The sequence below is a fragment of the Coregonus lavaretus genome (assembly GCF_964263955.1).
Source record: "Coregonus lavaretus genome assembly, chromosome: 6".
In the NCBI taxonomy this organism is placed as follows: Eukaryota; Metazoa; Chordata; class Actinopteri; order Salmoniformes; family Salmonidae; genus Coregonus; species Coregonus lavaretus.
The window spans coordinates 39,040,176-39,058,724 of record NC_139993.1 but is presented as its reverse complement, the minus strand read 5'-3'; the positions used below and the strand labels follow the sequence as shown (position 1 = coordinate 39,058,724).

At 44.1% G+C, this 18,549-nt stretch overlaps 1 protein-coding gene across 1 annotated transcript; it reads left to right on the top strand.

Moving 5' to 3' along the window:
• On the top strand, window positions 1-17,273 carry LOC311131548 (protein ENL-like). The gene is made up of 11 exons (XM_084164595.1): window positions 1-62; window positions 5,944-6,124; window positions 6,663-6,745; window positions 7,453-7,596; window positions 7,724-7,849; window positions 12,508-13,204; window positions 15,290-15,401; window positions 15,803-15,902; window positions 16,300-16,377; window positions 16,676-16,747; window positions 16,897-17,273. The coding sequence occupies exons 1-11, from the start codon at window positions 51-53 to the stop codon at window positions 17,017-17,019; spliced, it is 1,728 nt and encodes a 575-aa protein (XP_084020721.1). The 5' UTR covers window positions 1-50; the 3' UTR covers window positions 17,020-17,273.
• Window positions 17,274-18,549: the final 1,276 nt, after the last annotated feature.

Below are 18,549 nucleotides of genomic sequence, written 5' to 3'. Positions count from 1 at the left end.
CGCGAAACGCCGCTGTAAATAAATAGAACAATCACTGAAGCCACAGAATCATGGAGAATCAGGTAAAGTTACTTTTATGTCCCCTCGTGAATCCTGAACTTTTAACCGAAAAAATGCTAGAAGGCTGCGCCCGGGACAGAAATGAATGCCTGGTGCTCGAAAAAAATCCTGCTAATCGAACTCATAGTTGGCTCACGAGCTTTGCTAGTTGGCTAACGTTAGCCTCACTCAGCATTGCTAGCTAGCCACACAATCAGACGTGACACAAAGGGATTTATTGCTTGCTTGTGTATTATGGCCTAGTATATTGAGAAAGTAAGACATACTTACTCCTTACCCGGTTCATAACCTAATTTAGCACGAGCTACTACCTGCTAGGGACGCTCTCGCGGCCCTTCGCTACGTAAATAGCGGCTACAAGGCACCGGTGGAAAGGGTTGCTCTTTCCAGGTCTGGGTGGAGGGGTGTGTATCTGGCGACGAGGAATTGAAAAGCGGGAATCACATCATCAGTTTAAAGATTGTGCACTAATGAAGATATTTGAAAATCGTAGATACAAATTGCGTGTGTAACAGCTAACATGGAAGAACGTCCATGCACTATGTCCACATCGATGTCCATTGACTGAGATTAGCAGGCCATCTAACTTTTCAAAATCTCATGTCAGTAACTCTGCTGTTACTCTAGGTAGGAGTTTTAATGCATGCTGACAATGAGAATGCAAACTCTATTTCCATATCAAAGTCAGTGACTCATGGCATGCACTTGTGGGAACATGTCACTGTCCAGTGTTACCGCTTTGAAGAATGGAATTCCGTGACGACAAGGAAGGACTCATATTTTTATCCTGATTACCCCGATTACCCATAGTGGCAAACAATATAAAACTATCCATCATCAACAACCATAAAACATCTAAGAAGATAGTCATTGTATTTTTGTGCATTTCAAGTTTTGTCTGTATGGTTTGAAATCTAGATCTAAACTGCCCTCTGGCTACATGCCTTATTTTTGGAAATCTCATAAAGATTGATGGGCCTTGTTGTGCATCATAACGTCTGTGCTTTGTCATTGTAGGATTTGTGCTATTATCAAAAGCACAGTTCAATTCACAATAATGCACCAAAGATGGTCATGTTCATACCAGATAGTGGTGGGATAGTGGCTTGCTTTCTAATTGGAGTAGACTAGAGTATGATCTCTGTAAGGGCTGTGGTGTCTGGTGGGGCCTGCCCACCCGTACAGAGCTCAAAGTTCTGCAGGTGTGTCTGTTCTGTTGTGGTCTGTTGATAGAGTAGTCTGTTTTCATGCACCGGAGCAGGAGAGCTGCAACTTCGTCTCTTTTGTCTGTGTGCCTCATCAAAGGAGACTTTCATATGATTTTTTTCCTTGGTCATGTTATTTTCATGGCACGTGGAGATTCATTGTTATGAGAGCCTGCTTGTCTGCCAAGGAATGCATTTCCTAGGGGGGTTCACTTGCCACAAGGATGGGGCTCAATGTATTTTGTTATCTTGTTCTGGCTGGGAAGTGGGAAGTGAACCAAATTAAATTACAGAATGTAATTCGGTCTCTGTGAATATTCTTTCATGAATCAAGAATCTTTCTCGCATAAGCATCAGTGTAGACGGTGCTCTTGTCTTTTTCCTTGAGTCATTGTCAATGCCAACCATCTCAGACCTATTTTGTTTGTTATGATCTCTGATCTGTGAAGGTTAGTGTATGAATGGTGGGTTGTATCTTGGCTGTATTTGGTGATGGGCAGTGATCCTGTGGAGCTGGTTGGTTGATGGGGAGGGGCTCCATGGCTGCTGCACTGACCCAGGGTGTGGTACCATCTGGAGTTAAAGGGCATTACCGCCACAGAATGGCCGGGCGAGACGCCAGGGAGGGGTGTGTGTGTGAGGCTGAGAGTGCCAGACCAGCTCATCTCAATCCTGTCCCCTAATCTCTCCACTCAGTCACAGCTCATGAGCACTGCGGAAAGAAGGGGCCAAATCCCCACATTCTTCAGGCATGGACATAAAGTGCCTTTTCTGTCCCCCCCCCCCCACAATCCCTCTTTAGTAGCTGTCCCGATCGCTGCAGCATGTCATTTGGATGTCCGTCCAACTACTATCATTTTCACAGTCTATGTATTCTCTGTGTCCATCTCAGAACAACTAACCTTTTGAAATTGTAGTATAGAATTATTTTCCTTTTCTTAAAAGGTCCAATGCAGCCGTTTTTACTCTGTCATATAATTTGTGGGTAATAATTAAGTACAGTGAGGGAAAAAAGTATTTGATCCCCTGCTGATTTTATACGTGTCCCCACTGACAAAGAAATGATCAGTCAAATTTTAATGGTAGGTTTATTTGAACAGTGAGAGACAGAATAACAAAACAAAAAATCCAGAAAAACGCATGTCAAAAATGTTATAAATTGATTAGCATTTCTAATGAGGGAAATAAGTATTTGACCCCTCTGCAAAACATGACTTAGTACTTGGTGGCAAAACCCTTGTTGGCAATCAGAGGTCAGATGTTTCTTGTAGTTGGCCACCAGGTTTGCACACATCTCAGGAAGGATTTTGTCCCACTCCTCTTTGCAGATCTTCTCCAAGTCATTAAGGTTTTGAGGCTGACATTTGGCAACTCAAACCTTCAGCTCCCTCCACAGATTTTCTATGGGATTAAGGTCTGGAGACTGGCTAGGCCACTCCAGGACCTTAATGTGCTTCTTCTTGAGCCACTCCTTTGTTGCCTTGGCCGTGTGTTTTGGGTCATTGTCATGCTGGAATACCCATCCACGACCCATTTTCAATGCCCTGGCTGAGGGAAGGAGGTTCTCTCCCAAGATTTGACGGTACATGGCCCTGTCCATCGTCCCTTTGATGCGGTGAAGTTGTCCTGTCCCCTTAGCAGAACCCCCCCCCCCAAAGCATAATATTTCCACCTCCATGTTTGACGGTGGGGATGGTGTTCTTGGGGTCATAGGCAGCATTCCTCCTCCTCCAAACACGGCGAGTTGAGTTGATGCCAAAGAGCTCCATTTTGGTCTCATCTGACCACAACACTTTCACCCAGTTCTCCTCTGAATCATTCAGATGTTCATTGGCAAACTTCAGACGGGCATGTATATGTTCTTTCTTGAGCAGGGCGACTTTGCGGGCGCTGCAGGATTTCAGTCCTTCATGGTGTAGTGTGTTACCAATTGTTTTCTTGGTGACTATGGTTCCAGCTGCCTTGAGATCATTGACAAGATCCTCCCTTGTATTTCTGGGCTGATTCCTCACCGTTCTCATGATCATTGCAACTCCACGAGGTGAGATCTTGCATGGAGCCCCAGGCTGAGGAAGATTGACAGTTCTTTTGTGTTTCTTCCATTTGCGAATAATCACACCAACTGTTGTCACCTTCTCACCAAGCTGCTTGGCGATGGTCTTGTAGCCCATTCCAGCCTTGTGTAGGTCTACAATCTTGTCCCTGACATACTTGGAGAGCTCTTTGGTCTTGGCCATGGTAGAGAGTTTGGAATCTGATTGATTGATTGCTTCTGTGGACAGGTGTCTTTTATACAGGTAACAAGCTGAGATTAGGAGCACTCCCTTTAAGAGTGTGCTCCTAATCTCAGCTCGTTACCTGTATAAAAGACACCTGGGAGCCAGAAATCTTTCTGATTGAGAGGGGGTCAAATACTTATTTCCCTCATTAAAATGCAAATCAATTTATAACATTTTTGACATGCGTTTTTCTGGATTTTTGTTTTGTTATTCTGTCTCTCACTGTTCAAATAAACCTACCATTAAAATTATAGACTGATCATTTCTTTGTCAGTGGGCAAACGTACTAAATCAGCAGGGGATCAAATACTTTGTTCCCTCACTGTACCTTACTGTGATTGTTTTCAATAAAATGGTCTAAAAGAAACAAAAATAGCTTTATAGCAAAGAGCTATTTCTCAAGCAAGAATTTTACTAGGACTGTCAGGGAGTGGTCTGAGTGGGGAGGGGGAAACTGAAAACTAACTGTTATTGGCAGAGATGTTTGGAAATCTCTTTCTTATTGGTCTATTAACTATGATGTCACCAGGCAGCCCAAAACTCCATCCCACCAAAACAGGCTGAAATTTCAGGCTGTCTAATCAAGCAGCTTTTACACTAAAAGGCACTATCATAATTTTCACAGTATTATTCCAACCTCATAATGTGGAATTCTATAGAAAACAATAGAAAATCACGTTTTTGACTGCGCTGGGCCTTTAAGCTATACTATTTCTTTAACCAAGCTACTAACTCGTGATGAATTTTAGATGCTAGGCCTAATGTTTTCTTTGTTTAGTTTTTCTTTGCTACAGTGCCTTCAGAAAGTATTCCTACCTCTTGACTTATTCCACATTGTGTTGTTACAGCATGAATTCAAAATTGATTTTTTAAAAATCCTCACCCATCTAAACACAATACCCCATATTGACAAAGTGAAAACCATGTTTTTAGTCATTTTTCGAATGTATAGAAAAAGAAATACTAAAATATCTAATTTACATTAGTATTCACACCCCCGAGTCCATACATGCTCGATTCACCTTTGGCAGCGAATTACAGCTGTGAGTCTCTAAGAGCTTTCCACACCTGGATTGTACAATATTTGCCCATTTTATTATTTTCATAATTCTTCAAGCTCTGTCAAATTGGTTGTTGATCATTGCTAGACAACCATTTTCAAGTCTTACCGTAGACTTTCAAGCAGGTTTAAACTTTTAACTTGGCCACTCCGGAACATTCACGGTCTTCTTGGTAAGCAACTCCAGTGTAGATTTGGTCTTGTGTTGTAGGTTATTGTCCTGCTGAAAGGTGAATCCCAGTGTCTAGTGGAATGCAGACTGAACCAGGTTTTCCTCTAGGATTTTGCCTGTGCTTAGGTCCATTCCGTTTATTTTTTATCCTGAAAAACTTCCCAGTCTTTACCATTTACAAGCATACCCATAACATGATGCAGCCACCACTATGCTTGAAAATATGGAGAGTGGTACTCAGTAATGTGTTGTATTGGATTTGCCCCAAACATTGCACTTTGTATTCAGGACAAAAAGTACATTGCTTTGCCATATTGTTTGCATTATTACTTTAGTGTCTTATTGCAAACAGGATGAATGTTTTGGAATATTTGTATTCTGTACAGACTTCCTTCTTTTCACTCTGTCAATTAGGTTAGTATTGTGGAGTTACTACAATGTTTTTGATCCATCCTCAGTTTTCTCCTATCACAGCCATTAAACTATGTAACTGTTTTAAAGTCACCATTGGCCACCATTGTCCTTCCTCTCCAGCAACTGAGTTAGGAAGGACGCCTGTATCTTTGTAGTGACAGGGTGTCAATACGATACACCATCCAAAGTGTAATTAATAACTTCACCATGCTCAAAGGGATATTCAATGTCTGCTTTTTTATTTTTACCCATTTACCAATAGGTGCCCTTCTTTGCGAGGCATTGGAAAACCTCCCTGGTCTTTGTGGTTGAATCTGTTTGAAATTCACTGCTCGACTGAGGGACCTTACAGATAATTGTGTGTGTGGGATACAGAGATGAGGTAGGCTAGTCATTCAGAAATCATGTTAAACACTATTATTGTACACAGTGAGTCCATGCAATTTATTATGTGACTTGTTAAGCACATTTTGACTCCTGAACTTATTTAGGCTTGCCATAACAAAGGGGTTGCATACTTACTTATTGACTCAAGACATTTCAGCTTTTCATTTTTTATTAAAATAATAATAATTTCGAAAAACATAATTCCAGTTTGACATTATGGGATATTGTGTGTTGGCCGCTGACAAAAAAATATCTCAATTTAATCCATTTTAAATTCGGGCTGTAACAACAAAATGTGGAAAAAGTCAGGGGGTGGGAATACTTAATGAAGGCACTGTATGTCTGACCTTGTCCCTGTGTCTGCAGTGCACAGTGCAGGTGAAGCTGGAGCTAGGACACCGAGCCCAGTTGAGGAAGAAGGTGACCTCGGAGGGCTTCACCCACGACTGGATGGTGTTTGTGCGAGGGCCTGAGACTGGGGATATACAGCACTTTGTGGAGAAGGTTGTCTTCCGGCTGCATGAGAGCTTCCCCAAACCCAAGAGAGGTGGGTCGGACAAAGCATACTCTTGCACACACACACACACGAACTTGCCTCAAACTGGTTCTGTGATTACTTTGTTTTGTTTTTGTCTGGGGAGGGGAGAGAGGATTCACCTTGACAACTTTGTCTTAACCAATATTGTTACATTTATTCTATAGTAGTGTGATGTGCAAACACACAGAAGGGCTGTAGATTATTGCCTACTACCTCTAACGTGCATGTTGCTCGGTCAGATTTTTCCAAGTGAGTGCCTTTGCATTGGCTTTTTTCCCATTCGTATTGAACTTCACCAAACATGATGTCTTCTGTGGTCTTCTCCAGACCAGGCACATCTCGCCTCATTAAGTCACTGTAAAGCTTAGGGTCACTGTCCATGATGGCGGTCATTATGGTCATTGCACAATATGGCTCCCACAAGCTTCAGGTTGTAATGACTGGCTCTCCCAGGGAGGCTGGAGCTAGTTCCCCATTAACCTTCTAGCAATGACCATTGATGTTATCCTGAATGTATGTTGCTGATGTGCCTGTGTTGTCTCTTCAGTATGCAAGGAGCCACCATACAAAGTGGAGGAGTCGGGCTACGCTGGGTTCCTCATGCCCATCGAGGTCTACTTCAAGAACAAGGTGAGAGCTCAGTCACAACCTCTGTAATGGTACTATGTTAACAGTGTCACTATCCCTCAGGATATTGGCTACTGTTACCTGTGATTCCTAATGGATTTGATTTTCTCTGGTGCTCTATATATATATTTTTTTGGGTCTATCAATATTAATGTCGTTTGATTGGTATTCAATGTGCACACATGGTTCATTTGCTGCTTTTAGTCATGTGCAGTATGTGTGGAGACACCAGGTTGAGGTGTAAGCGATACGGGGCTGTGTGTGGTGACACTGGTCATGCTAGTAGTGGGCCTTTTGCTGCTGGTCTGGCTGGTGTACTGTCTGTCTGGCTGCACCTCATGTCACTCTAGGTCCTGTTTAAAAGGGCCTACAGTTTATCTGGAATGTGTGCTGTGAATGTTTTTACTGGCCCCTGTCCTGTCCTTTATCTGTAACCCTATGACTCCTGGCATGTTCTGAAAGTGGCGGGTGAACAGAAAGTCTCAGTTTGTTTACCAAAATGTCCTACTGTTTGCCTTAGTTAAGATGAAGTTCTCTCCCAATGTGGAATGTTAGGGCTTATCAGTGTGTGTACTCCAGATATGCCTCTTATTGACTTGGCAGGGTATCGCGTATTCTTACTGTTAGCTGATAATATGCTGCTGATAAGGACTTAACAGGGCTTGGCGGTGCATGGCTAACTAGATATGTGAACTCATTATTATTTACAGGAGGAGCCTAAAAAGGTGTGCTTCAACTATGACCTCTTCCTGAACCTGGAGGGGAACCCCCCTGTCAATCACCTGCGCTGTGAGAAGCTCACTTTTAACAACCCCACACGGGAGTTCAGACGCAAGTTGGTCAAGGCTGGAGGGGTGAGATGGGGAAAGGGATACATGTGGGATGATATGGGATGAGTGGGGAGTGTTGTAGTGGAATGGCAAGAGAGAATGTACCGTGTTGTTGTTTGTCCTCAGTCTTCTGACTCTCTGTGTCTCTCAGGTCATTGTGGTGCCGGAAGGGACAGAGGCGGTGTCGAAGCCCAGTCCAGACTACCCCATGCTCCCCACCATCCCACTATCTGCCTTCTCAGACCCCAAGAAGACCAAGACCTCCCACGGGTCAAAGGTTAGCACTGTGCCTAGCCTACCACACTGATAAGGAGAAGGAGTAGGAATGTGTAACGTATTGCTCAACCAGTCAATACAGCAGAGGATAGGAGAGTAGGGTACAGTTGAGATAAGGGACGGAAAACCCTGTGTGTGTTCTTTGTTCCCCCAGCCTTTAATCATATAATGGGATCCTTTCATTAATCTAGCTGGACTTCTGCTCCATTCTCTGATCACTGATGATCCCAAATACACTGGCATGATTACAAACATCCAATCCTGGTTTAATGTTTACCACTCTGTTGAATTATCATAGTATTAACGTGGACGATCTATGTTTTGCGTATGGATACGTGCATGCATGTTGTGGAATGATAAGAATGACGGAAGGTGAATGGCAGTTCTCCAGTGGGCCTTTGGCTAAGAGTGCATTGACAGTAGAGTGATTAGGGTAGTGATGGATCAGCTGGGTTCTCTGTAGGATACATACCAGTGGCGGTCGGTGCTGTTTTTTCCTTAATGAACATGGCCTTATTTTTATTACAGCATATTGAATGACTGTCATTTATATTCCATTCACCCAGTTCAATGTAACAGCAATTGGTTTAGGCTACTACGTGATACTCACATTTTCCCTATACCTATCATGAGGTTGCTACAACCTAGCCTATGAATGAAAGTTTACAACGTAGGTGCACACAGGTCGAGAGAAATTTGAGGTGACAGACCGTGACACATTCAATACCGCCTTGCACACTCTTGCCTGCATCTAGCTGATCTAGGGTGTAACCATTAGTCCAACAGTTGCAAACAAGAGTTTATAGTGGACAAATTCTGGTATGTTTATCGCCGTTTCATTCCATTTGCTTCTGTTTAAGAAACGTAATTCAACAGAATCGGCGGAATGAATACACCCCTGATCACGCATAAACACGGTTCACTTTCATAGCAGCCACATTGTATTCCTTCTCGCATCTACGTGCTCTTCTCCTCTCACCCTTTTCCCCTTCGCTTGTGGACTTCAATGCACAACACATCAGCTGTATGTGGCCAGGCAAAAAAACCTTTCAAGGCAAACCATATCATAACTGCTACACACAGCCTACATCGTTGTCACCATATTAGCTAAAGTAACGCCATAGTCAACATATCTAATAGAACTAATGCGTTAGTAAACCCGCTACTATCATGCAGTAACGTTACAGTGTACAGTCAGTAAGCAGTTTAGCACTTACACCGGCGGGCCCCGGTTGGCAATAAATTAGTCAAACCAAAAGCTTTCCTTGACTTGGAAGAGTTTCAGTGTTATGTTGGATAGTCATAGCCAGCTAGCTAACATAGCATCCCTCTGTTTGAGCAGGGTTTCTGAGTAGGCTAAACTTGCTAGCTGCATTTACTAGCTAAGTAAGTGAGGGAAAAAATGTCTATCTCTTTCTTGCTTCTCCTTCATTTTGGAAGAAATTCATTTGTTCAAAACTGTTCAACTATTGTCTTTCTCTCTTTCAGTCAACTACTCACCACTTTTTAAGCAGTGCTAGCTGTAGCTTATGCTTTCAGTACTAGATTCATTCTCTGATCCTTTGATTGGTTGGACAACATGTCAGTTCATGCTGCAAGAACTCTTGATAGGTTGGAGGACGTCCTCCGGAAGTTGTCATAATTACCGTGCAAGTCTATGGAAGGGGGTGAGAACCATGACCCTCCTAGGATTTGTATTGAAGTCATTGTACCCAGAGGAGGACAGAAGCTACCTGTACTCCGGCTACACCATGGTGCTACCCTACAGAGTGCTGTTAAGGCTACTGTAGACCTTCATTGCAAAACAATAAATACTCGTACTAACCATACTATTTGTGACGTAAATTGAGTATGTAGTATGCTTATTGGTCATAGTATGGATATACAATGGGGGAAAAAAGTATTTAGTCAACCAAAGTAACAAAGCCTACCATCAGTAACACACTACGCCGCCAGGGACTCAAATCCTGCAGTGCCAGACGTGTCCCCCTGCTTAAACCAGTACATGTCCAGGCACGTCTGAAGTTTGCTAGAGTGCATTTGGATGATCCAGAAGAGGATTGGGAGAATGTCATATGGTCAGATGAAACCAAAATATAACTTTTTGGTAAAAACTCAACTCGTCGTGTTTGGAGGACAAAGAATGCTGAGTTGCATCCAAAGAACACCATACCTACTGTGAAGCATGGGGGTGGAAACATCATGCTTTGGGGCTGTTTTTCTGCAAAGGGACCAGGACGACTGATCCGTGTAAAGGAAAGAATGAATGGGGCCATGTATCGTGAGATTTTGAGTGAAAACCTCCTTCCATCAGCAAGGGCATTGAAGATGAAACGTGGCTGGGTCTTTCAGCATGACAATGATCCCAAACACACCGCCCGGGCAACGAAGGAGTGGCTTCGTAAGAAGCATTTCAAGGTCCTGGAGTGGCCTAGCCAGTCTCCAGATCTCAACCCCATAGAAAATCTTTGGAGGGAGTTGAAAGTCTGTGTTGCCCAGCGACAGCCCCAAAACATCACTGCTCTAGAGGAGATCTGCATGGAGGAATGGGCAAAATACCAGCAACAGTGTGTGAAAACCTTGTGAAGACTTACAGAAACGTTTGACTTGTGTCATTGCCAACAAAGGGTATATAACAAAGTATTGAGAAACTTTTGTTATTGACCAAATACTTAAACATCACCATAATTTGCAAATAAATTCATTAAAAATCCTACAATGTGATTTTCTGGATTTCTTTTTCTAATTTTGTCTGTCATAGTTGACGTGTACCTATGATGAAAGTTACAGGCCTCTCATCTTTTTAAGTGGGAGAACTTGCACAATTGGTGGCTGACTAAATACTTTTTTCCCCCACTGTAGTTAGTATGCCAAAAGTTCCCGGATGTTGTACTAAATTTGCCAAAATACGAAGTATACAAGCAGTGGACACTATTTCCGTATTTTCGGGCCCATAATGCAATTCTTCAGAAAATTGGCGTGGCTTCACAACGTTTTCAGATTTGAAGAAAATGCCTGAAAATTTGCAGCCGAAGTCCGACGAGTGGATACAAATTCATCCCTTTAACTAATTATGACAAATGTTGAGCAATGTCTTTTCAAATAAGTTACGTTACACGTTATGTTGGCTGACAATTTGTTAGCTACGCTATCCTTACGAACCGCATAGCATTACAGTATGTTAGCTAGTTACCGTCCTAAGGTTAGTTGGCTACTAATACATCGAACTTGCCAGGCAGTATATTAACTATAACTGAACTACATTTACATTTTAGTCATTTAGTAGACGCTCTTATCCAGAGCGACTTACAGTTAGTGAGTGCATACCTTTTTTATATTTTATACTGGAATCAAACCCACAACCCTGGCGTTGCAAATGCCATGCTCTACCAACTGAGCTACATCCCTGCCGGCCATTCCCTCCCCTACCCTGGACGACGCATGGCCAATTGTGCGCCGCCCCATGGGTCTCCCGGTTGCGGCCAGCTACGACAGAGCCTGGATTCGAACCAGGATCTCTAGTGGCACAGCTAGCACTGCGATGCAGTGCCTTAGACCACTGCGCCAACGTTTATTGTCTAGCTAGTCATTTGTTATGCTAACAAGCTAGCAAGAGGTTACATAGCAACAGCATCAACTTCGGGTAGACAGGTGAAGCGCTTGTATGCTCAACTGAAAGGATACCATTCGTTTACAGTATACTAAAATTAACTTATAGTATGTAGTTATATACTCATTATGTAGTATACAGTATGTTAGTATGGGTATTCGAACACAGCTAATGTGTTTTAATCAATTATTTGTTGACGTGAATATATTTCGTATAGTTTTATCTAAAAAATGATAACTTTAAAAAAATGTTTTACAGTTTCTATTTTTATGAATTTCACTGAGGTGGATGGTCCTCCCCTGAGGAGCCTCCACTGATATACATACAGTATATACTGTATCACTGGGTGTACAAAACATTAAGGACACCTTCCAAATATTGAGTTGCACTCCCCTTTTTTCTCTCAGAACAGCATCAATTCGTCGGGGCAAGGACTCTACAAGGTGTTGAAAGCATTCCACAGGGATGCTGGCCCATGTTGACTCCAATGCTTCCCACAGTTGTGTCAAGTTGGCTGGATGTTCTTTGGGTGGTGGACCGTTCTTGATACACACAAGCAACTGTTGAGCAAAAACCCAGCAGCGTTGCTGTTCTTGACACAAACCAGTGTGCCTGGCACCTACTACCATACCCTGTTCAAAAGCACTTACATCTTTTGTCTTGCCCATTCACCCTCTGAATGGCACACATACACAATCCATGTCTCAATTGTCTCAAGGCTTAAAAATCCTTATTTGACCTGTCTCCTCCCCTTCATCTACACTGATTTGAAGTGGATTTAACAAGTGACATCAATAAGAGATCACCGCTTTCACCTGGTCAGCCTATGTCATAGAAAGAGCAGGTCTCCTTAATATTTTGTACACTCAGTATATAGAGAGAGTAAAGCACAATTAAATGCTCTTACACATCTTTATTTGTTGACAATCAAGAAAGGTATGTGGCGGAGCATATGGGCCCTACTTCACTCTATTACGTATTATTCCATCCCAGCACATAATTAGAAAGTGATTGTGTGTTTAATATCGTCCTATTGTCCCTGTCTTTAGGAGCCCAGTAAAGAAGGCAGTGGAGGCAGCAGTAAAGGGCCCAAGCCCCACAAGCTGACCAAGGAGCACCGCGAACGCCCCCGCAAAGACTCTGAGAGCAAGGCGGCGTCTAAGGGTGACAGCGACCGCGACGGGGGAGGAGGGGGTAGCAGCAAGAGCGCCCGTGAGCCATCTTCCTCTTCCAAGAGGCCAGCAGAGCTCAAAGTCAAAGACGAGGGCAAGGTCCTTCCGAAGGCCGCCTTCAAAGAGCCCAAACTCACACTGAAGGAGGCCAAGATGGAGGGCATGTCCCCCAAAGGAGGGGGCCCACTGGAGTCCAAAGCCCCCGGGAAGCGGCCCTCCACCGCGGAGTCTCCCAAACCCAGCGCCAAGAAGCCGAAGAAGGGCAGCTCGGAGGGATCTAAGGGGGCAGCTGCAGTGCCCTTCACCGGAGCCTCTCCCCGGGTCACTTCATCATCTGCAGTCGTCCCAGGCTACCCAGAGAAGAAACCCCCCAAGAAACCCCCCAAGAGCAGCAAGGCCGACACTCAGGAGGCCAAGGAGCCCAAGAAACTGCCTGAGTCTGACGACTCCAACTCTGAGGATGAAGCCTCCTCCAAATCAGAGCAGTCAGTCCCCTCCAGTCCCTCAAACTCCACCTCCAGCTCTGACTCCAGCTCAGAGTCTGATTTTGAGCCTGGACAGAAACAAGGCCAAGGTATGTCCACTATGACCATCTCTTGACTGGGATCTACATCCATTGGAGATGAGATTGACAGAATCTGATTCTGATTTCATGTTTGTCCTTCTTTTAGACTAAGCTATCCAGATGTTTAGTTGATGGTTGTGATGCATACATGTGCACTACCAGTCAAAAGTTGGACACGCCTACTCATTCAAGGGTTTTTCTTAATTTTTTACATTGTAGAATAATAGTGAAGACATCAAAACTATGAAATAACACATATGGAATCATGTAGTAACCAAAAAAGTGTTAAACAAATCAAAATATATTTTATATTTGAGATTATTCAAATAGCCACCCTATGCCTTGATGACAGCTTTGCACACTCTTGGCGTTCTCTCAACCAGCTTCACCTGGAATGCTTTTCCAACAGTGTTGAAGGAGCACCTGTTGGCTGCTTTTCCTTCACTCTGCCGTCCAACTCATCCCAAACCATCTCAATTGGGTTGAGGTCGGGTGATTATGGAGGCCAGGTCATCTGATGCAGCACTCCATCACTCTCCTTCTTGGTAAAATAGCCCTTACACAGCCTGGAGGTGTGTTGGGTCATTGTCCTGTTGAAAAATAAATGATAGTCCCACTAAGCCCAAACCAGATGGGATGGCGTATCGCTGTAGAATGCTGTGGTAGCCATGCTGGTTAAGTGTGCCTTGAATTCTAAATAAATCACAGACAGTGTCACCAGTAAAGCACCATAACACCACCTCCTCCATGCTTTACGGTGGGAACTACACATGCGGAGACCATCCGTTCACCCACACGGTTTGAACCAAAAATCTCAAATTTGGACACCAGACCAAAGGACAAATTTCCACCGGTCTAATGTCCATTGCTTTTGTTTCTTGGCTCAAGCAGGTCTCTTCTTCTTATTGGTGTCCTTTTACATTTACATTTACATTTTAGTCATTTAGCAGACGCTCTTATCCAGAGCGACTTACAGGAGCAATTAGGGTTAAGTGCCTTGCTCAAGGGCACATTTACGTCATTTAGCAGACGCTCTTATCCAGAGCGACTCACCAATTGGTGCGTTCACCCTATAGCCAGTGGGATAATAACTTTACAAATTTTTTTTAATTTTTTTTTTATTATTATATATTTTTATTTTTATTTTTTATTTTTTTTGGGGGGGGGGGTAGAAGGATTACTTTATCCTATCCCAGGTATTCCTTAAAGAGGTGGGGTTTCAAATGTCTCCGGAAGGTGGTGAGTGACTCCGCTGTCCTGGCGTCGTGAGGGAGCTTGTTCCACCATTGTAGTGGTTCTACAATTCCACTTTTAGTAGTGGTTTCTTTGCAGCAATTTGACCATGAAGGCCTGATTCACACAGTCCCCTCTGAACAGTTGATGTAGAGATGTGTCTGTTACTTGAACTCTGTGAAGCATTTATTTGTGCTGCAATTTCTGAGGCTGGTAACTCTAATGAACTTATCCTCTGCAGCAGAGGTAACTCTGGGTCTTCCATTCCTGTGGCGGTCGTCATGAGAGCCAGTTTCATCATAGCGCTTGATGGTTTTTGCAACTGCACTTTTTCCGTATTGACTGACCTTCATGTCTTAAAGTAATGATGGACTGTCGTTTCGCTTTGCTTATTTGAGCTGTTCTTGCCATAATATGGACTATGGTCTTTTACCAAATAGGGCTATCTTCTGTATACCCCCCTACCATGTCACAACACAACTGATTGGCTCAAACGCAAAAAGAAGGAAAGAAATTCCACAAATTAACTTTTAAGAAGGCACATCTGTTAATTGAAATGCATTCCAGGTGACTACCTCATGAAGCTGGTTAAGAGAATGCCAAGAGTGTGCAAAACTGTCATCAAGGCAAAGGGTGGCTATTTGAAGAATCTCAAATATATTTTGATTTGTTTAACACTTTTTTTGGTTACTACATGATTCCATAAGTGTTGTTTCATAGTTTGGATGTCTTCACTATTATTCTACAATGTAGAAAATAGTAAAATAAAGAAAAACCCTTGAATGACTAGGTGTGTCCAAACTTTTGACTGGCAGTGTACATTTAGCAGATGTTCTCTATTGGTGTGTAAATCTACTCTAGGCCCGCTGCGCTCTATGGTGGAGGACCTACAGTCGGAGGGGTCAGATGATGACGACAGCAGCTCAGAGGAAGGGACGCCTGTCAAGACCAACCCGCCCAACCGTGACTCTCGGTAAGATTCTGATTCTCCTCTCTCATTCTCTCTCTCTAATGCTCATTATATCTCCAAGTTTGTTGCTTACTCTTTCTTTTCACCTATGATGCTTCTCCAATTAGTTTTCACTGGTTATCCTTGGCTATGGATGTTTGTGTTACTTATGAGACACAGTGGGTCAGTATGTCTAGCACATAAGCCCATACTTGTGTTCGCTGTCGTTTATAGGTGTTACATAGTTTTTGAAGGAAATCTGTAAATCATTTTAATAGTTGCAGTTATTGAGTCAACACAAACCCAGACTTGAAGTTGTGCTAATCCCTTCACCAAAAAGTGTTCCCACCCACATACCCAGGCTCCCTGTGCTAAACAGGGCACAATGAGCGCTGTCTGACCTTTGCCCTCCTGTTCCCTGTCAGACTGAGCCTGGACAGCGAGAGTGACAGCAGTGACGGCTCGCACCGCCCCAGTCGAGACCCGGCGCCGCCTCCACAGAAACACAGCTCCTCCAATAACAAGGTAAAACACAGACTGAGGAGCACTCCCAGGATGGTTTTCTCCATTTCCATCTCTAGTGTCGCTCTTCTGACGAAGCGGCATCATTAATGATTGTTACTCACTTAACCAGGTTTACCTCTGCACATGTACTTTATTGACGTTTCGGTCATTACCGGCAGTTTATCATTGATGGCTAAGCAATGGGTTTTGTATTCCTAGCACCACAGCACCACACGTATTCCTAGCACCACAGCACCACACGTATTCCTAGCACCACAGCACCACACGTATTCCTAGCACCACACACGGACTGTGGTGGTGTGTGTCCATTTGCTCTCCTAAAGCACCATCCTTCCCATTATCTGTTTATCCCTCTGTCCTCTCCGTCTCTCTCTGTGGTCTGTCTATCTCTGAGCAGGTCTTGGGCAGGAAGAGCCCAGACATCTGCAGCCGCCCAGAGAAGGTGCTGAAGAAGGGATACGACAAGGTAGGAAGGGTAAATATTCACACTTTTTTTATTACCTTTTTTCTCATGTTCAAACATCCATCAAGTAATTATATTACCAGTGCAGTGTTCAATATACTCTAGTTCAAATTCTACAATACTGATTTATCACCACTATTCTAGAGATCACTACCAGCTTGTCACTCCACATTCTTCCTGGTGTAAAACTCACTCAGACAGATGCAGGAGACAACACTGGTTAATCAGTAATCACATACTGAATGGAACTGTTCTAATAATAGGTAACTCACTAAGCACTTATCCACTAACCACCACCTCTCCTCTCCAGGCCTACACAGAGGAGCTGGTGGACCTCCACCGCAGACTAATGGCTCTGAGGGAGCGCAACGTCCTACAGCAGGTATGTGTGTGGTTGTGTTGACATATGGAAGTGTGTGGCGTATACATGTGTTGTCATGCCACAGTTCATGCTATTTTGTATGTTATCATCAATGTGATTTTATGTTCATCTAAACCCGGGTCTTACCCTCCTCTCCTCTCTTCCCCCAGATAGTGAATCTGATCGAGGAGACGGGCCACTTCAACGTGACCAACACCACCTTTGACTTTGACCTGTTCTCTCTGGACGAGTCGACCGTCCGCAAACTACAGAGCTACCTGGAGACCACGTGACAGGAAGCCTGCAGCGCAGAGGACCGCGGCGGGGCCGATGCTGGGCTGCTCTCTCTCCTCAGCCCTTGGACCCCCACTGGGGGGGTCTAGCAGTAGCAGAGCTACAGAACAACAACAGAACACACACTTTCACTATTTGCTGGAGAAGAACAGAATGGAGGAACAGGACGAGGGGAGGAGAGAGGATGAGGTCAGAGTGAGAGAGAGAGCAGCTATTCCACTGTCCCTCTAACCTGGACTAGACTGGACTGGACTGAAGGACCGGACTATAGGAGCTGGCCTGGGACTGGCAGGAGATGTATTATATATGTTTCTTGTGCAGAGCAGCCTGTGTGAAGAACTGTGGAATGCGACCGCTCTCCTCTCCCTCTCCCTCCCCCTCTCCCTCTCCCTCCCCCTCTCCCCCCCCCCCCCCCCTCTCGCCTCACATCTAACCATGGCAAACCCAATACTTCCCTCCTCCTCTCCTTCCTCCCCACTCACACTCTCTTACTCGGCACAACACTCCTCCCCTCCCCCTCCTCTCAGCTGGAGTTCATTTCTCTGTAGGCATATTCCTGTCTATGCATGCGTTCGTGTGTGTGTGTGTGAGGGAGTGTGTGTCTGTGTGAGCATTTCAGAGGCTTTAGGGGGGATGATGTCTTTGGTTAGTGACTTTTTCAGTGTTCTTTAAGCTAGCTTGAGCACAAGCAACAGCCCTTACACACACACACACACACACACACACACACACACACACACACACACACACACACACACACACACACACACACACACACACACACACACATACACAGTGAGAGTCATTTGGGTCCCATGCCAGGGTGACTACACACACAGACACTTAGTTGTGTATGTGCCTGTTGGTGGTAGTGTTTTGGATGGGGTTCATCTCTTGTCAGTTCAAACGTCCCTCCCTCCTTCCATCTTGATGTGCATGAAAGGGCTCAACTGCTCGGGGAAAGAGATGTGGAGGATCACTTCTGAATTGCCTTTTTTAGTGGTGGGGGGTAAAAAGCCATGACAAGTAGCCATAGTCTCCCAGATCAAAAAAAGAAAAGGATCCACGCTTTTAAAATTTTTTTTTTGTACTGATACGTTTGGAGTAGTTTTGGGGATTGCGGTTCAGATACCTGTGAGCTATGAATGTATTACTGTTCATTTTCTAGGGCTAGCAACAAACCTATTATCCTCTTAGTGCCTTTATGTGTTGGCCAGTGTGAGGAGGGTCCACTGACACTGGTTAAAGAGCAATGTCCCTCCCCTGACTGTGTTAATTGGGAAGCCTGAAACTCCAGTTGTCATAACAGTGCCCTCTTAAAATCCGTTGATGCTCCCAGTGGGGTTTCTCTGCAGATTGCAGGCTTCTTCCAGTGATCTATCTCTGCTATTATTAGGAACACAAGCCTTCCAGAAATCCTAAGACTCTGTTCATCAGCAGTGGTACTTTAGGGAAAGTTCAGGCGTCTTCTCCAAAGGATTGCCTTGTTTCTTTCCAGGTCCTAATGAATGGTTATATAGCTCATATTC

What these genes read in the sequence shown, in the direction of transcription:
- LOC311131548 (XM_084164595.1), top strand. An exon ending in AGTTGGTCAAGGCTGGAGGG is followed by an intron (nt 7,597 to 7,723) that starts GTGAGATGGGGA and finishes TGTGTCTCTCAG; the next exon opens with GTCATTGTGGTGCCGGAAGG. An exon ending in TGGACAGAAACAAGGCCAAG is followed by an intron (nt 13,205 to 15,289) that starts GTATGTCCACTA and finishes AATCTACTCTAG; the next exon opens with GCCCGCTGCGCTCTATGGTG.